The sequence below is a fragment of the Camelus dromedarius genome, chromosome 10 (genome assembly GCF_036321535.1).
Source record: "Camelus dromedarius isolate mCamDro1 chromosome 10, mCamDro1.pat, whole genome shotgun sequence".
Classification (NCBI taxonomy): Eukaryota; Metazoa; Chordata; class Mammalia; order Artiodactyla; family Camelidae; genus Camelus; species Camelus dromedarius.
Window position 1 is genome coordinate 73,059,116 of NC_087445.1, and position 24,817 is coordinate 73,083,932.

A 24,817-nucleotide genomic window follows, 5' to 3' on the forward strand; every position below is an offset into this window, starting at 1 on the left:
CAGATGTTTGCCCTCCAGGGACCAGATGGTGAGAACCTGACCTGGGGAACACATAAGACAAATGTTTGCCCCGTCAGCCAGAGTCTGGATGCCCTCACCCCATAGAGGTGGTCAGCAGACTGCCTTTGGCTCCAGTCAAAGATGGAGGCTGGGGTCAGGGAGGGGGGAGTGGTCAGGGCAGGCACCTGTTTCAGGTGTGGGCTGATCTAGGTTGACAGAGGCTTGGTCCCAAGTTTGAGGTATGTGGCAGTCTCCACCTCCCAGAAGAGGGGCTCATTTGGAACAAGCCTGACCCTTGAAGACACCTTGCCCCCAGTCCTCAGCCCCATCCCAGCTGTGACTCCACCCCTTCCCTCCCCCTTGGTCCAGGACTCCTGCCCCATCCCTCAAGACCAGCAGCCAAGCACCTGGAGAATCCTGTAGGGTGAGACCTGGCAGCAGGTTCCAGCCACCTGGGATGTGTGTTTATTTGCAGGGCAGGGAAATCCTCTCCTCACTCCTGGCCCATGTCCACGCCTGGGCTTGGGTTCCAGTGGCCATTTATCTCTGAGCACGATGAGATGTTGCGGAAGGCAGAAGGAGCTGGTACCCCTTAGGGTGGCCTCGTTTCAGGACAGTGTGCAACACCAGGCTGGGCAGGAAGGACTCCTAGAGTGAGAATGAGGACCAGCTGGGTGATGCAGGGGGCCTCTGGGCAGGAGATGGGGTTCCCTGGGCCCAGAGGGATTCTACACTGCAGCCCGGGGAGGCAAATCACTGCAGTCAGCCCCATTTTACAGATTCGGAAACTGATATGCAAAAAGACCCCACTGTTTGCAAGTAAGGAGCTGGGATCTGAACCCAGGCAGCCCAGCCCTACAGTCCACCCCTGAGCTGAGCACACAGTGGGGTTTACCCGGAGCCCTGGGCCACCCCACTGGGCACCCACCACTGGGCAAGGAGAGCTCCTGGTGGCCAGCTGCCAGCAGTTGCTTACCAGCTTCTGGCTCCAGGAACAGGGTGATTTGCCCACCTGCTCCAGGAAGGTTTTGAGGTCCCCCCGCTGCCTCGGGATGGTGGCCCTAGGGATGAAGGGCAGGCTGCTGTTCATGGAGGTGTCCTCAGAGAGGTGGCCCTTCAGCTCCTGGGTGGACCTGAGGGGGACAGGAACTCATGAGCTCCTGGGACCCTGAGTCCCAGGTCCACCCACAGCTGGCAGGGCCCTCAAGGACCCAGACCACTGCTGGACAGGGGGGTTTACAGTGTGGGGAGATGCATGAATCCTGTCCCCTTCCCCAAAGCCTCACAGGCCAGGGAAGTCCCAGGTGAATGAGTTGTCCAGGGTCTCCTCCTTGGCTCCGGGGTACAGGGCTTTGGGCAAACTCTCCAGCCATCTCCCGACACTCCCTAACACCCGCTCTGATGCCGCTGGCCCTGACCGGTTGGCTGTCCTGTTCTTGGTGACACCCTGCTGTGCTGGAGGAGAGAGGGCCACTGTGAGTTCTCTACCCAGGTTGGGGCGCCCCCCCCCCACTCTCCCCTCCTCCCTCTGGCAGGCAAGACCGGGCAGAGCCCCGTCTCCATGGCAACCCAAGGCTCCCTTGTGCCTTCTGGCTGCCTCTAGTGAAGGCTGGGGTTTTAAAACTATCCTGCATGACTGTTTCCGCCTTTATTACCCAAGCTGTGCCCCCGCCCCCCCCCCACACCTACTCCTGCTCCAGCCCCAAATGGGCTGCCTTTCCCACAGTGGGAAGGCCAATCACTCTACCCAGGAAATCTAAGAGACAGTGCTGAGAATCCTATGTAGTTAGAAGGGGTAGCTGGGGATGGGAGCCTTTCGTGTCCAAGAGCTGCCCCTCCAGCTGGCCAGGAACCCCAGACTCCCCAGGTGGAAAGGACTGAGAAGCAGCCGTCCGAGCCCCGCGCGGGTGCCCTGGGCTATAACCCAGCCCCTGTACCCAGTCTCCCGTTCTACCCAATTGCCATTTGCAAGCAACTTTCTCCAGTGCCCCGTTTCCTTGGATCTCCAGGGGTGGCCTGGGGACTCTGTGGCTTCTTTCTTGGTTGCTGTGTCATCTGCTCTCAGGGCCTTGGCTTCCCCATCGAACAACTAGAAGCTGGACACAACTGCAGCCTGCACCTCCAACTTCCTGTGGCCCGAAGGGGGCTGGGTCTGGCCAAGGTCCTGCATTTTGAGGGCTTTACCCCCAGGGAGGCTTTGGGGCAGCCGTTCCCTGAAAGTGCACACAGTCAGTGCTTAACAAATAGATGTGGCTGTTGGACTCCTGAGAAGAGAAGGGACCGAGCAGCTGGGGAAAGGGGCCCTGGTAAAGGTCATACCAGAGCAAGGACAGGTATTCCTCCGGCCTGACTCTCCACGGCCACTTCAGAAGACACTGGAAGCCCTGCCAAAATGGACACTATCGTATCTGTCCCCAAATTGCCAAGAGCCAGGTTCTGCCTGAGACTCTGGGCCTGGTGGTTGGTTTCCAGCTGCTTGTCTGGACCAGGCAGCATTGGCCTTCCGTAGAGGTGTGATCTTCTGAAACTTTCTGGGCACCTTCTCAGCTAGGCCCCGGAGGCCTGCCTTCATGGATGTGGGAAAAAGATGCTTCTGGTGCCTTCCTACCTCCTCCAGCCCCTGGAGGCCATGTTCGGGGCCAGACGAGGGGTCTGCAGGCTGTGGTGCTGGTTCCAAGGTGGGCAGACAGGGCGTGTGGGAACCCTTGGCAGCAAGAAGTCCTTCCGTGGTGGCCAGGCCTGGGCAGCCACTGTTCTCCCTGGTGCCACCCGCCTTGGGACAACTCTGTTGGACCTCAGACCCTCTACTTAGTCCTTGGAGGTCACCTTAATGGCTTCTGTTAAAAGGCCAGTTCAGATGTCCCCTCTGCAGGGTCAGCTGCCTCTTGGCCTTTGCAGGCCAGCCCCTAACTCCCAGGACCCAGGTCCATGGCCTCTGCTGTCCAGGCTGGAACTTTCTGGAGTCCAGGGCTCATCCTGTCTGCTCACCTGCACAGCTGCGCTCCCAGTAGCGGAGTGCTGCATCCCTCAGTGTCTCATCAGCAAACCGCACTCGGAAAGGGCAACACCGCCTGCGGTGGCCTGAGCCTTCCCCCGAGGAGTTGTGGGTGAGCACAGCCTTGAGCTTGGGACCCTGTGTAGAGTGGGGCCTGCTGAGAGAAGCAAGAGGGGCAGGGGAGGACCAGGGCCTGAGCCCCCAGCGCCCCACGCCACCCTGACCACACACATTCGCCAGCCCGGAGCTCGCTGTGAGACCCTGACAACCATAGTGTTTCCTGAGCACGTCCTGCCCACCAGGCAGTGGATCAAGTGCGTGACAGGCATCAGCCCACGAAATCCACACCACCTGGGAAACATGATGATTATTCCCATTTTACAGATGAGGAAACTGAGGCACAGAGTTGGGTTTTTTGTTTTTTTGTTTTTTTGTTTTTTTTTTTTTTTTTGCAACTTGCCCAAGGTCACACAGCTGTTTAGAGGTAGAGCTGAGATTTAAATCCTGGTTCCAGAGCGGGCACTCACACGTCAAGCAATCCAGCAGCGAGAATAAGGATATGAATTCAGGAGTCAGGCGGTCCTGGGTCAAGTCTAACTCTTTTGAGCCTCAGCTTCTTTGTCTGAAAAATGGGGATCATCACTGTGCCCACTGTACAGGGCAGCGAAGAGATGAAAGGGACTTCGGTGCACGTTGCCCAGGGTCTGCGGGGCCAGGAGTAAACATCTCTGACCGGGAGCTGTTCTCATAATCATCGATTTCAATTATGCTCCTTCCCAGCCATGTGGCCTGGAGCAGACTGCCCTCTCCATTTTGCTTTTTTGCCCTTTAAATTATGTCCTGTGTGTTATAGGCATGAGAATAGCTTCCTTATAAGAGTTTGGTGAGCAGCAAGTAACACGTGAGGCGTCCAGGACAAGGTAAGGAATCTGATATTGGTAAAGTACCAGTAAAACGTATCTGTTATTGCTACTGTCATTAACTTACTGTCATTTATTTACTGTCATTAGTTCAGCCTCCAGGGTAGGGCTGTAGGACGGCTGGCTTGATCCATCCATGGCTCTGTTATTTAGAAATGCCATATTTGACCTTAAGTATATGCATATTGACATACTGCCTCCATTTATCTGACCACATCTTTATGTCCATGTCGACACAGAAGGGATGCTTTTCATAAGCCCACTGAAGAACCAGGCAGCCAGGAGGTGGCCAAGACAGTGCTGGCTACAGGCATTGGGACCTAGTTACCCAACAGTTGTCTGCTTATGCACGCCTGCTCAGTGCTGGCTGCAGGACCCGACAAAGGCTCGCTCCAGCTCTGTGCTGGTCTGAACCCTCAGCTTCCCCTCTCAAAGGCCGCTGGAGCCTGTTCAAAGGCACCCTGGTGTCCTCAGCAGGACCTACCAGGGAATCCCACTCACTGAAAGGTGCTCAAGAATTAGCTCCTTAATGTGAAACAATGTGGTGTCCACCCCTGCTGTTGCTCACATCTGAGATAATGAGTTCCATACTTTTATTTATTCTTTCTTGTGAGAAGTAGTGGCCTGATTGATTTAAAGTTCCTAGGTTGGCAGATGTGTTTCATTTCTGGCACCTACTCTGATCCATTTGTGGTGTCTGAAGGCAGGTGGATGGATGGACTGATGGATGAATTAAAGAAAAGGTCGTAATAGAAGGACTGAATCTTAGGAGGATGGGTAGATGTATGGATGTATGGGTGGATGAATGATTATGTAGATGAGTACGCAGACCTGTAGATGGCTTCATGACTAGATTAGAGATGGATAGTATCCTGGATTTACAAGTGGATGGAAAGATTGGTAGATGATTGATTATTGGATTCATGGATAGATGGATAGAATTCTGGGAGTTTGTGAATAGCTGGATGACTAGTTAAATGGATGGATGGATGGGTGGATGGATGGCTAGGTGGGTTAATGGATCAATAGGAGACCTGGTTCATGAGTGGATGGATGGATGGATGAATGGAGAGATTCATGAACAGGTTGTAAAAGACCTAGCTCAGAGATGAGATGTATGCAAGGGTGGAAGGGTGAATGGGAGAATGAATATATGTGTGGATCCATGAATGAATTATGAATGTGTTGGTAGCAGACTTGATTCATGGGTGGATGGATTCATAGATGTTGATGGGTGATTCTTGAACAAGTTGGGAGAAGACCTGATTCATGGATGGACACAGAGATGGATGAATAGGTGGACAGATAGATAAATTCATGGGTGAAAGTCAGAGCAAAGAAAGGAAGGAAAGAAATGCTCTTTCTCTCCACTCCCTTGCCCCCACCCTCCCATAACTCACTGGTTGGCCTTGACTGTGGTAAATTGTGAGTGGTCTCTCCTCAAGGGCCCCAGGGCAGGTATCTGATGGAGCAAAATCTTCTTCAGACTATTCTTGAAGTGTGATGACTGGTCCCTTGAAGACAAATAGACCACACCTGGCATGAGTGATCAAGGTTCCCCATTGTCGGAGCACTGATGACAACCCTGTCCCCAGCAGCAGGTCGCTGGCACTTACTGGAGGTCTGGGAGGAAGGAGCCGCTGGGACACTGAGAACTTCTGCAGTGCTCTGATACACCCCGTTGATGTTGCGATGCTGAGGGTGCTGGGAGCCAGGAGGAGGTGGAAATAGCTATGAGCCTTCGCTTGGGGACAGTCCTTGCTAGGCTCTACCTAGTTGTATGGCCTCGGGCCTCAGTTTACTCATCTGTACAGTAGGGGCAATGGTAGACCTGCTCTCAAGGGGTGGTTACCAGGCCTACTCCGCACACTAGCATCATTCTATGCCAGGTGGTGGGACACCGTCCCCCCGCCGGAAATTACTCAGCCCCGCCCTTGCCCCGCCCCCTGGAAGGTCCAGCAGGGCCTCACTCGGTGGCTTTGTCTGCTGGGTACACTGGACTCCGAGCTGGCACAGGAATTCTCGGAACCGGCCGGGGAGGAGCTCTCCTACGAGGGCGCTCAAGGAGTCGGGGACCTCCTTGGCGGAGCCCCTGCGCGGGTCCTCGCACGGTCCAGGCCCGGGGCGCGAGGGCGCCGGTTCCTGAGGCTCGCGGGCCCAGAGCAGGGGCGGCAGCAGTTGCGGCCTCAGCCCTGTCCGGTTCCTCGCCGCCCGCTGGGCCAGGGTGGGCAAGGCGGGCAGGCGCGGCCGGGAGCGCCTGACGCCCACCCCGGGATCTAAGTGCGAGGCCTCACACCCCGCGTCCTCCCACCAGTCGGCGCCGCTCCCCGAGGCCCTCGACCCCCGGGAGAAGCCCCGCACGCCAGAGGATGCTCGGAGCTCAGGCAGAAGTAGCCTGGGCAGCCCCGGGTCTTTCCTTCGGCGAACGCCATCGCCGGGGAGCCCCTCGGGCGCCACCTGCTGGGCCCAGGAGCGGGGGTGACGCCGGGGCATGTCTGGTCCTGCGCTCAGCTCAGGGCATCCTCACGCCTGTGGGGGCGGGGGGTGCCGTCCGAAGTGGAGAGGCGGGCATAGACCAGCCCCCAGGCCATAGCGCCCAGAGCGGGGCAGTATGGTTTGGGGGGGTACCACCACTGGCTCGCCAGACAGTAGTAAGTGGCTCCCGGCTACAGCGCTCCGATCCTCTGTTTCCTCACCTGAGAAACGGTGACGGCGAGAGTACCCACCTTTTTGAGTTGCTGTGACGTTTAAATGAGCGAGCCCACGTAAATGGCTTAGAATAGTGCACGTTGCACATGCTCAACAAAGACTAGCTGACATTATTATCGTTTCTTAAAAAGTTATTTAGGATTTACTCTCAGCTCCACTTCTTATTAGCTGTACCCTTGAGCAAGACTGGCAATTAACCTCTCTCAGTGTCCTCATCTGTAGAATGGGGATAACGGAGCACTTGCTCCTTTGGAGCGTGAAATAGCACCACGTGGTACGGAGCACTTAGCACTTGGAGGGTTTAACGTCCTGTTACTGCTATCAGCGCTACCGTGGGAATCGGGAACCTGGAACCAGCTTGAAAGGGTGACCTGCCCTGCAGCTGCCCAGTCCTGCTGGAGGCCCAGAGCCCCTTGTGGGTGGGAGCTTCTTGAAAATACAGATACCCAAGATTCTGATTCACGGGGTCCTGGGTGGGACGAAGATGCATATTTTTTTTTAACAAACTTCCTCTTTGAGAAACAGAGCCCCAGACCGACCCCAGCTTCTGACACTGGGGTCTCAGAGCCAGCTTCTTCCCTACCATACCCCACTCCAAGATGGTTGTCAACTCTGAGCTGTCTTCTAGTGTCACACTCACCGCAGTGGGGTTTGGAGGCGGGGCCAGAGACAGTCCCCTGAATTTAGAGCCCCCTAACAGGTGGGCTGGTCCTTGGGAGAGCCCATCTTCCTGGCCTGGTCCCTCCGCGGGCCCCTCCCTGCTGCCTCTAGGGCCTCTTCAGTCATTGTGATCCGCCCCTCACCCCAGGCCAAGTGGGACTGAGGCTAGGGGCAGAGGGCGGGGCTGCTGTGCTCAGGATGCCAAGGCTGCAGTCACAAGAGGGCGTGGGACTCCTGGCCAGGGCAGCCAAGCCCAAGCCAGCGAAGAAGGAACCAGGGTTTGGCTACCCCTCTGGTTCTGGGAGGCTCAGGTGAGTCACGTTTGGGCTGGGTGGCTCTGGAACTTCCACTAGAAGGCTGGGCAGTAAGAATGCCGTGCACCTGGAAACTAAGAGAACCAGTTCTGAGTTGACCCTCTGCTCCTGCCTGCTGTGTGATTCTGGATAAATCTCTCCTTTCTCAGGGCTCCATGGTGAAATGGACTTTTGGGCCCCCATCTGTGGCTCTTGAAACACCAGACTAACTAGATGATTTCTAAGAAGCCCTCCAACCCTTACTTGCTGCAAACATTTATTTAACAAATACTATGTGCAAGGCTTGGGAATTCAGAGATGCAAGAAGCTTTGAGGTCAGCAGGCTGGCCAGACCCAAAAGGCCTTGGAGTCCAGGTGTAGGGAAGGGATTTTGTCTTCCATTGACAAGAAGCAAAGTTAGGGGTGGATTTTTAGGTGCCCCTAAAAGAGTTAGGCTCAGAGCTGCCCCCCAAATATTACAGACACCTCCAGCAATTGAGATTGTCCAAGTTTATCCCCTTGCCGTAGAGACATGGAAAATGATGCTTGGGAGAAAGGCCCAAGCCAGGGGGACCAAGTCGAACCTAAAGTACCCTAGAGAGGTACTTTAGAGGTGCCAAATAATATGGACAGATTTGGGGGACTCAACAGCAGGTGACCCTTTTCAGCGCACCCCTCACCATAGCTTTCATTTCATTAGAGCAACACACTTTAAGCACCTGCTGTGGAACGCCCAGAGGAAATCACTGTAAATCTAAGTCAGGATGTCAGTTTAGGAAAAAAGAACTTATGATGAATATTGTGACTATTATGATACATATGAATATTGTGATGAATTTTATGAAGCAGCTTCTATTTACTGAGAGCTCGCTCCAAGCACAGGGCTGAAGGCTTGATGCACAATGTCCCACAAATTTAACCCTCAGAATGTTGGAAGGTGAGTAATTATTACATCTATCTTGCAGAAAAGGATACTGAGGCTTGAAGAGGTTCACAAGGTCTACCTATCTGCAAACTCACATTTCCATCAAGGCTGCTTCAGGGAACTCTCTGGAATTTCTGTGTATGGGAGATTAGGGGAGGCAACCTTTTTGGAATGGAAACTTAATGGACTTGTTCTGCTTATTTGGAGTGGCAACCTCATGGCACTGCCAGAGGTATTTTCTCTTCTTTCTTTTTTTTTTTTTTTTTTTTTTTTTTTTTTTTTGATCTGTGCATTATTTAAAGATGTTCATTGTTACTGGTGGGATTAAGGCTTGAATGAAACTTTCCCTCCCCCTCTTTACCCAGTGGAAACCCACAGAAGGCTCATTTTTAAAAGTCCAGCCTCGCCGCCTCCAAAAGAGCTGATGCGCAAGCTGGAGGCGGGACAGGGTCTGCACAGCGGCCGTCTCCTTAAGACCACGAGGCTCTCCCGATACTAAACTCCCGTTAGGTTCCCAGCCCACAGGGCGGGGCAAGCCGATCACGGGGCGGAGCCCACCTCGGCCCCGCCCCTCCAGGCGCCCGGAAGTGATGTAAGCGGACAAAGGCGGCGCCAGCCGCGAGGTGTCGCTTCTGGCCGAGGTCTGACGGAGCTGGTTGTGGGTTTGTGGGGTCTTCGCCTCCGCCGCCCTCCCTTCCTCTTTCTGGTCCTCTTCTCCCGCGTCCCGGGAGCCCCCGCCCGGGGTGAGTAGTGCGAGGCGGAGCGGGGGGGGGGGCCGCGGCGGCCGCCGGGAGAGGGGAGGTCCCGGCCCCCAACTGCCTCGGTGCCCTGAGGCCCCGGCTCTTCACGTGATCCGGGCTCAAGCCGGCCGGGCCTCACGTGCGCGCTCGGGGGAGGTCGGCGGGCCGGGCCTGGGCCCCGGGTTGGGGGTGGAGGAAGGCCGAGGCCCCCCCGAAGCCTGACCAATGCACTCCCCTACGCCAGCTCCCCCCGCAGCAAGTCCCTCTCCCGTTCTGAGCCTCAGTTTCCCCTGTGAGAAACGAAGGTAAGGAGAGCACCCACTAGGAAGATGGGTGTGAGGATTCAGTAAAATGCTCAGATCAGAGTCGCCCGCAGGGTAATGCCTGTTACATGGAAGTTGCTGTCATATTTCACTTTGGACCTGACCCCAGTTACGGCTCAACATAGGTGCCACTCAAAAGACAGCCCACTGCCAAGAGCCCTTGGAGTCAAGGTCAGCCTGTTGGCAGAGAGGCTGCCATTTCAGAAGGCCCGGGCTTTGCTGCCCATCAACTCTGTGATCTCTCTCTCTGGACCCTGGTTTCTTCGTCTGAACCATAAAGGGTAGAAACAGCTGGTGTCAGAAGCTTTGCCGGTAAGGCTGGGCAGTATTGCACATGGTCTGGATGTATGGAATCTGCCCAGTAAGATGGGATGAGCCCCTGGGAGGACTAGGGCTTTGACCAGGGTAAGAAGTCTGGATTCTGCCAAATCCTGTTCCTGGCTTCCTCTGTGTGTGCATCACTCCATTATTGGAATGGTTTTTCTCCCTGTAAACTGCGGACTGTGGGAGTGTTGGAAGTACACGTGGAATGCTTTGGTGGAGGCCAGAAGCCACAATCACAAAGATAGAGTCTCTAAAACCTGCAGTATTTCCCCGTTTACATGGATTGGAATCTCAGTCCCCTCCTACGTGGACTGGTAGAGCTGTTTGAGTCTGCGTTAAGTCATAATCCCTTAGGTGTGGCCAACACGCTAAGGTTTATAGGGCCTTTCAGTGCATTTTCTCATTAGATCTTCACACTTGGCAGAGAGAATTCATGAGAATCTCATTTGACAGAGAGTTTTACGTTTGAGATTGATATGTGCCCAGCAACGTATGGATCACTTTATACTTTTATATCCACGTCTGACCATCACAGCCTTCCTGTAAATATTGCTGTTGCCATTTCATAGATAGACACTTACTTAAACTGAGGTTGTGTCTTACCTGAGTTTACACAGCCGATGAGAAGCGAAGCTGGGATTCAGACCTGGTTCATTTTAGTCCATCTGAGCCTTTGCTTTTTAATCCCCTTCTTTTTTTTTTTTTTTTTTTTTTCTTTGTCTTCCTTACTCCCTCCCTCCCTTTCTCTTTCATAGAGCACCCTGCCATTCTCATAAGTCCAACTGCTGTCCACACAGATCCAGGGAGAACAGGCCCTGTCCTATAATACGGTGTGGGAGGGAAGAGGTAGCTTCAGGCAGGCTCTTGCCTCCTGTTGCTTCCGGTCTTTTTCTTAGAGACTGGAGAGGAGGATGAGATCAGCCTGCAGAGCCTGATGGGGACAGTCCTAACACCGTTCTCTCCCACGGATCCTGGGAGAAGAGTAGTAACTGGAGCGGCTGCCTGGGTGTTTCCCTGAACGCCTTTGGCAGGGGAGGTGTTGGCCAGATGACCATGAAGGATGCACAGACACATTCTACTGGCTGAGGAGTGGTTCTCTGAGAAAGGGTTCCTCTTCCCCTCCAAGCTGGACTGGAGCACCCACCAAGCCAGCCTGGGCCCAGGTGCCTTCCCCCTCCCTGCAGCCAGGTAGCTCCTCGCTGTGATCTGGACAGAGTGGAGGAGGACTTCCTGCAGTCTGACAACCCAGCTGTTCCCTCTGACTCCTGGGGACCTGCCCACCCCAATCTGGACGCCCAGAAGCAAAGTGTAGACAGGGCCCCAGAAGTCACGTTTAGTAATGAATCTAAGCTGCTAGAACAAATGTCAGAGTTATACTTGCCATTTCCCAGCCTATGTGTGCCTGGCTGGTTCCTAGAATCTGCCTGTAAGTAGAATGCTTGTAAATTAGATTATTCGGGAGACCTTGACATTTAAAGGAATCATGTTGTAAGGCTTTGGGGAAAGCAAAAAATTATATTGTCAGTAATGGGCTTCAGCCTTATCAGGTTTCAGTGGTTAGATTTTTGTCTGTAGGATTTTTTTTTTAAAGTGCAAAATGACTAGCTGCACAAAGGTCCTTCTTTGATTCATTCAGCAACCAATTAGTAAACACCCACCTTGTAACAGGTGTAAGGCTGATGGTGTATGAGGTAATGTCCCTGCTCCTGGGAAGCTCACCTCCCAGGAGGGTAGGCCAACAGATAGAATACAGCCAGGTAAGTGTCCAACTGCAGATTTATTTGGTTCATTTGATCAGAAGGGAGCTTTTTGTTGAATACCTGTGTGCTACGCGGGATGCAAGAGAAATACAGTGATGCATCCTGGTGTCCACTGCTTTCTAAAGAGTTCCCAGTCCAGTGGGGAGATGGATACAGATACAGAACCAGAGATTTGTCAAGGCTGGTGGGCGGTACGGGGGACAGGGCTGAACTTGCTGAGCCTGTGGGCTCATCTCCCACACCCGCTTTCTCTGTCCACACTGCAGCCCGCCCAGGCCATCACCAGTTCTCTGTGTAGCATGCGTGTCATGCCTCTTCTGCTCTGTCCCCATCCAGAACATTCCTTGTCCTAAGCCCGGCTCAGGGGCTGCCTTCTCTCGGCTGCTGCCTCGTCTCCCATTTGGAAAGGACTCCTCCATCCCCTGAGTTTCCATAGCACTTTGTGGCTCAACAAAGGGTCCTTGTTTCTGCCTTGTTTTTGATGGTTCCATTTCTTCCTGTCTCTCCTCTGGATTGTAAGCTCTCAGGGGGTCGGACTTGATCTGGACAAGCCTCACAGCAGCTGGGACAGCACCTGCCCATGGTGACCATCTGTAGCTGAGAGCCATGCCTAGGTGGAGAGATGTGATCCTCCGACCCTTCCTGTCGTGGTGTGGATGTCCCTCCCTGAGTGTGGCACCGTCGAACCGTCCCCCCTTCCTATGCAGCACTGGGGCCTCAGCTCTGCCGCCAGGGCCTGGCTGCTGCTTCCTGACCCGTCTGCTTTCACTCTTCCCACAGTCCACACAGCCTTCCAGAAGCATACAACTCAGGCCACTCCCTGCTTATCCTAGAGGAGTGCAAGCTCATCGCTCTTAGTGTGGAGTGTAGACTACTAAATGTAACCTGCAGGACCCGAGGTTTCCCATTGGAAGGTTCTCCACACACTTTCCTCCCGAAGCAGCTGTCCTGACTGCTTAGCAAACACGTCCTCCGTCTTAGTTCCAGCTGGTGTGTCCTGTCCCCAGGGGTGTCTGCCCTGATGCCCTGGGCACGCTTGGTTCCTCGGGCTGTTCCCTTCTAGCCGCAGTACCTCTGCCATCCTCACACACACAATTGTGTGTGTCCGTTGTCCTGGTTCACAGCCCGGAGCCTGGCAGAGTCTGCCTCATGGGTAACGAAGGACTGGACCCTGCAGTGAGTTTGTTTCTGTGCTCACGAGAGAGGAAGGCAGGTGTGGGGCTCCTTGGGCCCCTGTCGGGACCAGCTGAAATTTCTGCTGTAGGAGGCCTGGGTTCTTTGCTGTGTTTTCCTTTCTCTTAAGTGCAGGTTGGGGGTCTCTGTACCCTGGGGTCAGAAGCTACTGAGTCAGGTGTCATGAAGAGTAAGGAAGGAACCAGAAGCCAGGACTCTGGGTCTCCTGCTCTGACATGAAGATAGCTTTGTAAAATGACTTGAATGCAAGAGACAGAAGGCACTGCCATCCAAAGGGTGGAAGCAGATTTGGGGACACTGGCCATTCCTCTTTGTCAGGCAGGATCGTGTGACCAGGAAAAGCACGGTGTGGGACTCGGGCCCTCAACCAGGCTCCTTTACTCTTTTCTATTTAGGAGGCGCCACTGCTGAATTTGGTGCCTGAGCAGAGACGTGGTTGGTGACAGCATGACGAGTGAGGTGATCGAAGATGAGAAACAATTCTATTCCAAGGCCAAGACGTACTGGAAGGAGGTCCCACCCACCGTGGACGGCATGCTCGGGGGGTATGGCCACATCTCCAGCATCGACATCAACAGCTCCCGGAAGTTCCTGCAGAGGTTCCTGAGGGTAGGCAGGTCTGGTGTGCTCTCCAGGAGGAGAGGACATGGCGCTGGTGGCCCTGCCTGGTCTGCATGGGGCACCACCTTCACCATGCAGGGTCTCCGGTTCTCTGCCGGTGTCTGCCACCCCCGCCTCGGAGAGCGGGTGGGGCGACTTGTAGACTCTTCCTCAAGGTTACCAGACGGGACAGGGCTGTTAGGCTGGGGCCTCCCGGGTGCCAGAACGAAGCAGTCCTCTGGCAAACTGTCCAGTTTTTCCAGAGGCAAAACCTTTGCTCTTCTGCTGTGTTGGCAAGCATTTGGGCTATAGGTGTTGGCTGTTCTGCAGAACACAGGCTCCTAGTTACTCGCCCCACCGCCCTCCTTTGCATCAGGCTGGCATTGCCCTGGGTCTGCATCCTTGTCTCCAGGAGGCTGCTGCTTGCTCCCCGCTCCACCCACCTTCCATTTTCCCAGATTGGCACACTGCTTGCCCTCTTCCATTCCTTCACTGCTTGAACCGTTTTTATTCTTGCTCTGCTGTCATTTTAATGGGGTCTCAGGAGTGAGATGAATGCACCTATTCAAGTCAGTACCTTTATGTGGAAGCTGGCTTTTGTTTTAGATACGTGTGGCTCAGAAAAAGCGTGCTGTGCTCACACACTCTGACGTCCCCACCAGTGCCAGCTGCCAGTCTGGGCCCAGCCCTGATTTGAGTCGTCCCAGGGCTTATGAAGAACAGCCCCTTCACAGGGACAGGGCGCCTCTGGCTTCCTAATCCTTAGCGCCGGCCTCCTCTGCTTTTAGGAAGGCCCGAACAAGACGGGAACCTCGTGTGCCCTGGACTGCGGAGCTGGCATCGGGAGAATCACCAAGCGGCTGCTCTTGCCTCTCTTCACGGTGGTGGACATGGTGGACGTGACGGAGGACTTTCTGGTCAAGGCTAAGACCTACCTGGGGGAGGAGGGCAAGAGAGTGAGGAACTACTTCTGCTGTGGGCTCCAGGACTTTAGCCCAGAGCCCAGCTCTTACGACGTCATCTGGATCCAGTGGGTAATAGGTGAGCATCCCCTGGCCCTTATCCGCCTTCCCGCGCATCTCAGAGGCTGGGCTTCCCTACGCCTCGGGAGCCTTGAATCCTCCCCCTGCTCCCCAGACTCCACCTAAAAGGTTCATCTGCTTCCATGTTTTGTTTTGACTCAATACCTGCTACAACCCACTTGGGGGCAGTTTTTGGTTGAAAAAATTTAAATTGCCAATAACTTACTGCATTCAAAGAATGTGGAAATGAGTTTTTGTAAGTAAGGGGTTTTTAGTCAGAGGAAAAGTTGAAGCCTTGGCTCCCCTGCCCCACCCCACCGTTCGCGGTGAACGAGCCCTACTCTGTCCACATCCTGTCCTGCGCCCACTTAGCCTAACAGCACAGCCAGGGTGCTCTTCTCAGGCTGCTGACTTGGCGGCAGGCCCCCTCCTCCAAGGTGGGCAGCACAGGCCTGCTAGGGACATGCTCGGTCGGGCCTGTAGTTTGTGGTCCCCAAAAAGCCTGTCTCAAGTTTTAATGTAGGGAAGGAACTCTGTTTGGCACAGGCCCCTAATCCAGGCCTAGGAGGGGCGAGTGGCATGGAGGGCAGGTGTTGGGCAGGGCCTGGAAGTCACCCAGTCAGGGTGAAACCCCAGCTGCGTACTTTCTGATTGCCATCAGGTAGGTGACTTCGAGCGTTTCCTCTTAAGATGGGGCCTGGTAAACCCCTCCAGGCTGCTGGGAGCCAGTGAGCCCTGTGTGTTAAGCACAGAGTAAGTGCCCGGTAAGTCAGTAAGAGGTGGCAGAAAGAAAGGCAGTGGTGAAGTGCCCATGTCCTTCCCCGGTAACGGCCTCCTCCTTCCCCAGGCCACCTGACCGATCAGCACCTGGCCGAGTTCCTGCGGCGCTGCAAGCGGGGCCTCCGCCCCAACGGCATCATCGTCATCAAAGACAACATGGCCCAGGAGGGCGTCATCCTGGATGACGTGGACAGCAGCGTGTGCCGGGACCTCGACGTGGTCCACAGGATCATCCGCAGCGCGGGCCTCAGCCTCCTGGCCCAGGAGCGGCAGGAAAACCTCCCGGACGAGATCTACCACGTGTACAGCTTAGCCCTGAGATGAGCAGGGGCTGGCAGGAGAGCGGGACCAGTGTGGGCGGGGGAGCCAGCAGCGGGCAAGGTCCAGAAGCTCCACGTGGATGGTTCGGGAGTGTTGAGTGAGGCCACTAAATACACCTGTCTGCCGTCCACTCACTATACAGACTCTTCTTACAGAGGCACGGTGGGACCCCGCGGGGAGGGGTGCCGCCGAGTGGGGCGGTGAGGCGGGAGCCTGGCTCTGCTGCTGTGAGAGGTGGGGGTTGGGGAGGGCCCTGGTGCTCCCCATGTGGGAACCCGGCGACCCCAGCAGAAGCAGAGATTCCCTGATCTCCAGTAACGCCACCTGGCCTTCCTGCCACTGGCTTGGCTGCCTTAAGAGGAAGAGAATAACCCTTAACTCTGCTGTTGAGGACTTTGCCTCAGGGGAGGAGGGGCTGGGCTGGTGGGACCTGCGGCTTCCTGAGCCCCCCGGCTGCCTTGAGCCCACGTGGTGCCTGCCGTATCGTGCAGCTGGTGGGATGTCCACGTTCTGAGTCCTGTTTAGAGATAGGCCCTGGTGTCCTTACTGTGATCACTGCCGTGGCCTGCAGCAAGGGGAGGGGCCCGGAGCCTCACTCGGCTGCACCTTGTGGCTCCTCCTTGGTGGGCATTTTCATTAAAAATAAAAGGGAGACGCCTTGTATGTGACATCCCTAGCCAGTCTGGAGTGGTGCTTTTCTTAACAGGGACAGCAGTGTCGCGCTACTTGAAAACTGTTCTCCAAAATGCTGCATCTGATGTGTCATCTCTTCCACAGGATCCTCTGTCCTGGAGTAGGGCGGCTGTGGCGGGAAGTGCGGGGTGGGGAGTGGGTTATACAAGGACCTTTAAGGCCAAAAGAAAATTTAATTTTATAATATAAATATATCATTTACTTGCCTCAGTTTGTCTCCAAGGCATTTACACAATTCACAATGACCACTGTGTGTGACTTGCAAACGGCTTGGTGAGGGCTCAGGGTGGGGCGGTAGCTGGCTTTCAGTCTTGGTGGCTTTCTCCATCTGATGAACCCCTCACAAAATGACACATTTTGGAAAGCATAGCCCCTGGTCGTGCATGATTGCTTTTTAGAAGGCATGGTCCCCAAGACCTCAGGTTTGGCACAGAGCTGCCACCAGAGCCCAACCCTGTGCCTTGGCAGGCAGGGTGGTGGGTGACCTGGCCCCAGAGCTACAGAAGTGGCAGGAGTCAGCTCTCCCTGCCCACCAAAAACACTTCTGGACAGAATCCAGAGTGAAGAGGCGGGAGTAAAGGGCCTCGGCCCGGCTGCACCCCCACAGGCCCCTCCCGCCTCCTTTAGCTTCACCTGTCTCCAGGCAGCACGGGCCTGTCTTGGAGCTCCCCTGCTTCTGCAAATGCCCAGCACTCCCCTCAAATGAAGAGGGGATAAGCTTGTCCCAAATCTAAACCCCGGCCCTTATTCCAATATGGGTTGAGACTTGGGGGCACTGGCAGGGGGAAGCCGAGGCAGTCTCTCTGAAGATGGAAGCCTTTCCCCACTGCAGTGGTTGTGGCCGCTGCGCTCCACCTGGCTTTCTTTGTACTCAGTAAGGATCAAGTCTCGCCTCCAACCTGCACCTTCTGACAGACAGGACCGAAGTTTCTCCCTAAGGTGCCACAGGTACTGAAATCCACCAGCAGGCTGACTGAGCTGCCCAGACGCCGTCCCCTGTGTCCGGAGCTGTCAGATGTCATCTTCCACGGTGCCGCTGTGCTCACTGAGGAGGTACCACTTCAGCCTGTCAGGCAGAGGGAGAGCTTTGACCTTCGCGTCCACTGGCCACGGCTGAAGGTAGAGCCGGATGTAAACGCGACACAGGTGCTTGAGGGGTGGGGGGTAGCTCTCCAGCTGCCTCAGGGAGCCATGGAGGGCCTGGATCTTTTCTGCCAGGCTGCCCACAGGGTGAATGTCGAAGTTTTCAGGCAGCTGGAGTTTCTGGGAATTAGTCACCATGAGATCCAGGACGGTCTCGGCTTTGCGCAGTAGGTCCACGTGGCTCTCGTCTTCGGCACAGCCTGGGTGGGAACAGAGCCTCTCAAAGATGATGTGGAAGCCGGACCAGCAGGATGCGCCATGCAGAGAACAGTTATAGGCGGCTCCGGACTCCAGCAGGAAGCGCAGGAGCGGGAAATGCAGCTTAAAGCTCTTGAGGCAGATGTGTGTGAGGGACTCGTGGGCCGGGCACTCGCTGGGGTCAGCCCCGTGAGCCAGCAGCAACTGCGTTACTTGGAAGCAGAAGCGGTTGATCAACTGGGCCTCCTCCTTGTCCCCTCCCACCGTCTCACCCAGCAGGAAGATGATGCAGGTAAACACGGTGTCCCCATCTTTGGTGGTAGCCTTGACGTCTGCCCCTGGAAGAGCCAGAAGGAGAACAGAAGGTGGGAGATGGCCTTAAACCCTTCCCAAGTAATACTTCATGTTCCAGGCGGTGGGGAGAGCCCGCAGAGACCAAGTGCAGTGGGAAAGGATGACGCTGGGGAACAGCCTGGGCTTGGGCCTCACCTCCTTCCAGTAAGAGCCGGATGTTCTCGGTGTTGTGGATCTGCACCCCGTCACTGCTGGCCAAGGCATGGAGCAGAGCAGTCTTTCCTGGGGAGGGAGAGTGAGTGAGGAGGAGAGGGAAGCCAGGAAGCCAAGGGCGGGGCAGCCCCAGAGGTGGAGGGGAAATACAGACACGCAGGGTCAGAACACAATGAACTTGAAAAGCTACTGATATCTCAGCCAGGGTGGAGGGTGACAAGTTTCTGGTCACTCTCTCCACCCACACTCAGGTGGGAACCGAAGGGCCAGAAGTAGAACTTTTCTGGACCCTGAGATGCTACCTGCGACCCAGGCTGGGTCTCTCCCAGTAGGAGGCCCTGTCCCTCAGAAGCTGAGCGCACACATACCCCATTTCCTCCTACAGGCAGCCCTCAACGCACTGCCTCAGCAAGTCAGCAAAACGCACCAGCGTAGCCTGGCTGTGCTGTGCCATCAGATGGGCTGCATCCAGCCCAGGGTACCTGGTTGTGCTCACAAGGCAACTCAGCCCAGGCCCGTCTGTTTCTCTAGAGGAGGCACCCACCATGCTTGTCGGCGGCGTTGACATCTGCTCCAAGATCCAGGAGGCGCTGCAGGCAGGGCAGGCGCTCTGGCTCCTCGCTGGCCAGGTCCAAGGGGCTGCTCTCGTGGATCTGAGCCCAGAAAGCACAGCCAGGTTGGGCTGGGGGGCTGTGGGCTGCTTGGGGCCCCTACCACATGCCCCCTTCAGAGCAGGCTGGGTCTGGCTCTTACCCGGTCCCTCCGGTTAATGTCGGCCCCATGGCGCACCAGCAGCTCCACCATGTCAGGCTGGTTTCGCAGGACGGCGATGTGCAGGGCCGTGTAGTAGGTGACGGGGTCTGAAGGCACAGACACAGCTCACGTCAGTCCTGCCTCTCGGCATGTTCTTGCAGCATCCCAGGTCCTGGCCTGGCAGCCCGGCCCCAGCACTGAAGCCTAAGGAGTCCCGGGCTCCTGTCACCATGAGGGATCAGGACACAGCTGTCCTCATCGGATGCCACAGCCCGGGCTCTGGAGTCAGGCCTAGGTTTGGGTCCTGGGGGCATTCTAATGGACATGGTACTTAACCTGGGCTTCAGTGTCTTCTGTAAAATGGGACCTAAAACAAGGCCATTGAAAGGAACACCGAGAGTGACAGCTCCTTTAGCCTTGTGATAAAAGCTAAGTTCTCAAAGCTGGGTCCCCAAGGGACTGACTTCAGAATGTCCCCTTCCCCCAATCAGCTCCTTGAACTTCCAGGAGCCCAGCAGCCTCAGAGCCTGTCCTCACATGGGGAGGAGACACACGCCTGGACATATCCTGCCTCAGCACAAAAACCCCCCATTCAGCCACAAGTCAGCCCTGCTTGTCTCCCAGCTCACCCTGTTCCCCCCTTCCCCACCCCCAGTGAAAGCAGAGAGGGAAGGAAAATGGCTCGTCACCATCCCCCAGCACACAAGCCAGAAGCCAACATGGTCCTGATGTGATTTATGCCTGGCATGGCTTATCTGTTTCCCCTCTCCTGATGGCAGGAACAAAAATGCAAGATGGCTCAGAATGAATAGCAGAAAATGACTTTCCCTTAGCCTTGGGCACAGTGCCAGCAGCCACATTTTCACACTAATGGAAGCAGGGATTTAGCCGGGAGCCAGGGAAAGTTCCCCAAATTTATCACATGGCAGAAGCAAACTCACTCTTGGATCAGAGGTGGTTAAAGGCCATTTGAAAGCCCATAGGGAGATGGGAGGCCACTGAGTGTGGCTTTCCTTAGTCATCACCCACAAAATAAATGAGGGAAATAGCTCCTAAGAGAACAGTAAATGCAGAGCCTGAAGGCCTGGCCGCCCACCCAGAGCAAGGCCACACTTAAGCCATATATGCACCCCAGCCCCTCTGGGCTCCAGCTGACCTTCAAAATTGAGGTTGGCTCCGTTCCGCAGGAGAACGTCCGCTGCACGCGTCAGTCCCAGCTCAGCCATCTTCAGCAGGGCGTTGCTCACACCTTCCTGGTAAAACGGAGAGTGGGCTTTTCTCTCCAGCAGCTCGGTGAGAACAAGGATTCGGCTCTCCTCGCTGGCAACATAACTGGGCCTGCAGCAGGAAAGAGGCAGACCAGCTGGCTGGGCACCCTGTGCGTGTGTGGCCTTTAGTCTCCTGCTGTCATCCACCCTAGGCAGGGCCCTGGCTCTGTGGGGCAGAAAGTCTCTTCAGAAAAGGTCTGTGGTAGAGGGCCAAGCTGGATCTTTTCACTGGAGCAAACTCCTTGGGTTTGCTGAGAAAGGACCCTGGCTTCAGCTTCCTTCCAAGTTGCCCAGAGAATCTGGCCCCTGGCTTGGGTACATACACCTGGGTTGTTGGCACTGAAGGTAACCCTTGTGGCCAGAGCAAGAACTAGACACTGACACCCCTTCTTCAGATACTGTCCCTGAGCTGCAGAGGATGCCAGACCAGACCAGGCAACCTCTGCAGCCAAGGCAGTCAGCAGACCTTCTTCCCGGCTCACGCTCAGAGACACTCAGCCTCCCAGCCTTCCAAAGGCTGAGTGCACACATGTCTTTAGCACGCCAGCCCCAACCCACCCACCTCCTCTGCCAATTCCAACTGACCCCTAGAAACACACCTGATCCCCTTTCCTCTGCTCTTTTCTCTGTTCCATTTAATACACTGTGCACTTCACTTATGCTTGTCAGTCTCTTTTCTGGGCCACAAGCATCACAAAGGTTGGGGGGTTTTGTTTAGCTCACTGATGGACCCCCGCACGATTCACTTTCTAACACCTTTCCCACAGGTTCACGGATAGACCTGCTCCCATCTGTATAAAATGCAAACTCAGCTACAGAAAGCTCATTTCGCACTGCTCACAGATTCCACCCTGCTCCTCTGCAACTCAGGGTGGAGGACACAGGACAGGCAGGGCGCAGGGTAGGGCCCTGAGGCGGAGGCCCTGACGACACCACACCCTCCAGCCCTCCCTGCGCTGGCCAGGAGCATTCTCCACCCCTGTCTGTCTCTCCATCTGTCAGGCGGGGCCACTCCGCCCCAACCCCCGCCATGTTTGTAATGACAATTAAAGGGAGGCAATGCCTGGTCGGAGGCGGGAAGGGGACCAGTTACCCATCCAGGGGCTCCTGCCGCTCGGGGTCCTGGATCCCCAAGGAGCCCAGAATTGCATCCACTAGCGGCTGGTACTCGAAGATGATCCTCCGGAAGCCGTGCAAGAACGGCATTGCGGCAGCCGCGCCTTCCGCCGAGGCCAAGATGCCGACTGGGCGCGTTCCAGCGGCCGCGGTCTCGGCCAGCTCTGGCCACTGCTGGTCCAGTCTCCACAGCCGGCCCGATCTACCGCCCAACCCGCTGCTCCGCGCCGGAAGTGACCCTCGCACTTCCGGCTCGTTCCGGCCCAGAAAAGCCATCTGGACCGACAGCGCCCTCTGCGGGCTAGGAAGACCGAAGCGCAACTGGGAGCGGGAGCCAGGGCTCTCTAGGGGGCGGCCCCGCGGGAATCCAGTGCGCGGACCCGCAGCTCAGCCCGATCCCAGCCCACGGTGATCCCACCCGTCCTCCGCCCGGCCCGGCTCCGCCCTGCGATCCCGCCCGCGGCCGCTGGGCGCCGTCCGAGCTCCGCCCACTGCGCTCACTAGCCCGATCACTGCTCAGCTCCCTCCGGCGGTGGAGGTGACTCGAACCTCCCGCGTACCTGAGCCGCCGTGGACTCGGGTCGGACCACGGCTGGACCCGGCTCTTGCCTCCCCGCTACGCTGACTAGACTACACCCACCTCGATGGGCGATGCGGACAATTCCTTAGTCTCCGCCCCCGGGAGCTTCTAACTCCGCAGGCTGCCGGTTCCTTCCACTTTATGCTTTGAGGGACTCAGCGAACTGTAATTTCTTCATCTGTGAAATGGAGATAATCAAACCCCACGCAAGATCCTAGAACAAGAGCTCTTACTGTCGGTGGAATTGGAGACTTGCAGCAAGGAATCCAAGCCTGGGGCCACTTTTCTGGGGTGTAGGCAACTTCCCTTGGCCTCGCATTTGAACCTGCACAACCTTGAGGCCCACAGTAGGACCCTGATATCTTCATGATTCTGAAAAGTCCGTTACGAAGAGGCGCGCCTCTCCCAGCCGTTCACAGCGCAGCCTTGGTCTCCCGTCTACCCCCTACCCACTGTGGGCTTGGGAGTGTCTCCTGCCTGGCAGGTGCCAGAGGCAAGAGTTGTTGAGCGAAGTTGAAACCGTTTAGAGACGAATTTAACCATGTGTCCATGGTTTAAAAAAAAAAAAAAAAAACACAGAATAAGCCTCCTCCTTCTGGGAGCTAAACAGTCTCACCAAGAAAACCCAACCAAAGCATTGCCAGGTCCAGCTAGGGGGACCCAGCAGGGTTGAGTACACTGCAGGGGCTGGATAATTGCTCGCTATTATTATCGTCCAGTTTACAAGGTTGTTGTGCAGATGTAATGATGAGCTCTTAAAATCCCCATCACTCTGAGAAGCCTCATTTTGCCTCCCACTTCGTTGCCTAAAGGAGCAAGAAAGAGAGGTGGGGGTGGGCAACAGGGTTTAAGCCCCTTTGGGCAGGCCAGCTTAGGTTTGTCAAAGGGGCTCCAGACACAAGGTCCTTGGTTCCCACACACATCTGCCTTGGTTCTCCCTCAGGGAAGAAGTTATCTTCTCCTAAAGTGAAACTGGGATCTTTTGCTCACACATAAGTGGAGATTTCCAGGTTGTCTTGTAAAATCGGAAAATCCGGCACCCAGGCCCAAATTCCTACCTGGCAGCAAAGAGCATCTGGATGGGGCACTTGCTCTGCTGTGTCTCCATCCTGCGGGGTGTTAGTTTCCCTGGGGGTTTGGGAATGTCTGCCCCTGTTTGAAGGGTCCACAACCCAACCCCTCAATTCATCCCAGGGCCTGGAATGATGCAGCAGCCCCCAGGCGACCCTGGGGCTTCACAGTCCTATTTGATCTAGGGTCACTTGTTCGTGGCACAGCTGAGGGGCCTGAGGGGCCTGAAGAAGCCTGACTTGCCCAAGAGCACATGGTCAGTACCTGAAGGACGCCCTTCTAGAATGGGGTCCAGGGCAGAACGGGAGGCTGGGAGGAAGCAGCCTGATCTGAAGCCTTGACTTCATTCATTTCCTAAGGCCGTGTTAAAAAAGCACCACAAACTGGGTGACTTAAAACAACAGAAACGTATTGCCTCCCAGTTCTGGGGGCCAGAAGTCTCAAGTCACAGTGCCAGCAGGGCCATGCTCCCCTGGAGGCCCTGGGGAAGGTTCTGGCAGCCCCAGGTATTGCTCTCCCCAGGCAGGATGCCGTCTCGTGGCGGCATCCACTTAGTCTCTGCCCATCTCTGTCTTCACGTGGCCTTCTTCCCTGTGTCTCTGTCTCTGTCCAAATCTCCCTATCTTTTCTAAATGGCACCAGCCGTCGGATGCAGGGCCCATCTTAATCCAGGATGGACTGATTTTAACTTGGTTGCCTTTGCAAAAACCCTATTTCCAAATAAGGTCACGGTCATAGGTTCCATGGGGTCATGACTTGAATGTATGTCTTTGGAGGATTTAATGAAAGCCACTCCAACAGATGCCCCCAGGGATGGCCCTTCTGGTCTCTGGGCCTCAGCTTCCTCCCCTGTAACCTGAAGGCCCTTCAGCTCTGACAGTCTTGGAGCCAGTGAAGAGGTCCTTGATGTCACTGATGGACTCTGCCAACAAGAAAACTCTGATTGTCTTGTGATTAGGATGGTAGCAGTCATGAGTTAATTTTCATTTACTGAGCCCTTTTGATGCGACAGACACTGTGCTAAATACTTGACATTCTACTAAGTTACTTTTTCAAACAAGGAAACTGAGGCTCAGAGAGGTTTGGACGCTAACCTAACATTGCACATCTAGATTGAGACTTTAACCCAAGTTTGGAGGACTCTTCCATATACCTGGCCTCCAGGGGTCGAGAGCCCTGCAGCTCCTCTGGTTCAGGGCCTGAGAGGGTCTGGACATGCCGGAGGGAGGGGCTGACCCTTGCTCCATCACAGCCCTTGGGCACCACATCGTGGAGCAGGCCCTGCCGCCTGCCCGTCGCCCAGGCTCCTATCTTTAGAAAGCTCTGTGACCCATGACCTCCTTCCCATCAGCAAGGGCAACCCTATTTCCTCCATCTGCCTTCCATTAAGGCCCTGTCACTCAGAGCCTCTCATTTCAGCTCCAAACCTCTCTTCTTTCCTTGCCACTGCCTCTCACAGTCCTGCCAGCCTAGCCGCCTCCTGCTACCCAACTCCAGTTCCTCAGCAGACTGGGGGTCCTGGGGCCAAGCACTCAATGCTCAGACCCTGGCAGGGTCTGTCCCTGCCTCCACCTCCCCAGGGAGGTTGGGAGTCCCTCTGACTATCCAGTGCACAGAGGGGGATAACCTTAATATATAAAGAACTGTTAAAAATCAACAAGATGGCAAAAACACTAACAGAAAAATGGGCAAAGGACAGGCACAGGGGAGTCACAGAGGATGAAAAACTGTCCACAAACATAAGGAGGGAAGTTTAGCCCCTCAAGCTGTCGGACGCCAACAGCAGTGATAGCGGACATCTAGGACATACCATGCGCTAGACTGTGCCCTCGAGCAGCTCAAGAAAGCAAGTTACGGAACGGTAGGTACTGTCTGATCTCATTTAGGAAAAAGTGTGTGTGTGGGGTGTGTGTGTGTATATG

The 24,817-nt window shown here is 55.5% G+C and overlaps 3 protein-coding genes across 8 annotated transcripts in view; 1 reads left to right on the forward strand and 2 right to left on the reverse strand.

Annotated features, from left to right (window-relative positions):
* NTMT1 (N-terminal Xaa-Pro-Lys N-methyltransferase 1) overlaps positions 1–15,698 on the forward strand; it is a 46,097-nt gene extending 30,399 nt beyond the window's left edge. The window contains exons 1-5 of one of the 5 annotated variants that reach the window (XM_031450667.2): positions 9,107–9,245; positions 9,487–9,547; positions 13,239–13,452; positions 14,232–14,484; positions 15,313–15,698. In XM_031450667.2, coding sequence (XP_031306527.1) covers positions 13,291–13,452; positions 14,232–14,484; positions 15,313–15,569 — 672 coding nt within the window. In that variant the 5' untranslated portion in view covers positions 9,107–9,245; positions 9,487–9,547; positions 13,239–13,290 and the 3' untranslated portion in view covers positions 15,570–15,698. Of the gene's footprint in view, positions 1–9,100; positions 9,246–9,486; positions 9,548–9,572; positions 9,878–13,238; positions 13,453–14,231; positions 14,485–15,312 lie in introns of those variants that run through there. The other 4 variants (XM_010984235.3, XM_064490606.1, XM_064490607.1 and 1 more) reach the window with 4 other exon arrangements.
* On the reverse strand, positions 95–6,408 carry C10H9orf50 (chromosome 10 C9orf50 homolog). The gene is made up of 8 exons (XM_064490893.1): positions 5,886–6,408; positions 5,532–5,619; positions 5,316–5,429; positions 2,989–3,149; positions 1,287–1,455; positions 977–1,133; positions 568–648; positions 95–148 (listed from the first exon to the last, which is right to left on the reverse strand). The coding sequence occupies exons 1-8, from the start codon at positions 6,406–6,408 to the stop codon at positions 95–97; spliced, it is 1,347 nt and encodes a 448-aa protein (XP_064346963.1).
* A 714-nt stretch (positions 15,699–16,412) lies between the features above and the next one.
* ASB6 (ankyrin repeat and SOCS box containing 6) lies at positions 16,413–21,577 on the reverse strand. Of its 2 annotated transcripts, XM_010984233.3 has the most exons (6): positions 21,222–21,570; positions 20,017–20,198; positions 18,861–18,967; positions 18,652–18,760; positions 18,090–18,176; positions 16,413–17,938 (listed from the first exon to the last, which is right to left on the reverse strand). In XM_010984233.3, the coding sequence occupies exons 1-6, from the start codon at positions 21,518–21,520 to the stop codon at positions 17,271–17,273; spliced, it is 1,452 nt and encodes a 483-aa protein (XP_010982535.2). In that variant the 5' UTR covers positions 21,521–21,570; the 3' UTR covers positions 16,413–17,270. The 2 variants fall into 2 exon arrangements, with proteins under 2 accessions (XP_010982535.2, XP_064346675.1); XM_064490605.1 differs by lacking the exon at positions 18,652–18,760 and having other exon boundaries at positions 17,685–17,938; positions 21,222–21,577.
* Between the last annotated feature and the right edge of the window lie 3,240 nt (positions 21,578–24,817).

Coding starts and splice junctions, on each gene's coding strand:
- C10H9orf50 (XM_064490893.1), bottom strand. CDS start 6,408: ATGCCCCGGCGTCACCCCCGCTCCTGGGCCCAGCAGGTGGCGCCCGAG. Junction 5,430..5,531: donor TCCTTCCTCCCAGACCTCCA/GTAAGTGCCAGC, acceptor TTTGTCTTCAAG/GGACCAGTCATCACACTTCA. Junction 1,134..1,286: donor ACCTGGGACTTCCCTGGCCT/GTGAGGCTTTGG, acceptor TGTCCCCCTCAG/GTCCACCCAGGAGCTGAAGG.
- ASB6 (XM_010984233.3), bottom strand. CDS start 21,520: ATGGCTTTTCTGGGCCGGAACGAGCCGGAAGTGCGAGGGTCACTTCCG. Junction 18,177..18,651: donor CAACGCCGCCGACAAGCATG/GTGGGTGCCTCC, acceptor CTCCCTCCCCAG/GAAAGACTGCTCTGCTCCAT. Junction 17,939..18,089: donor CCGGCTCTTACTGGAAGGAG/GTGAGGCCCAAG, acceptor TGGCTCTTCCAG/GGGCAGACGTCAAGGCTACC.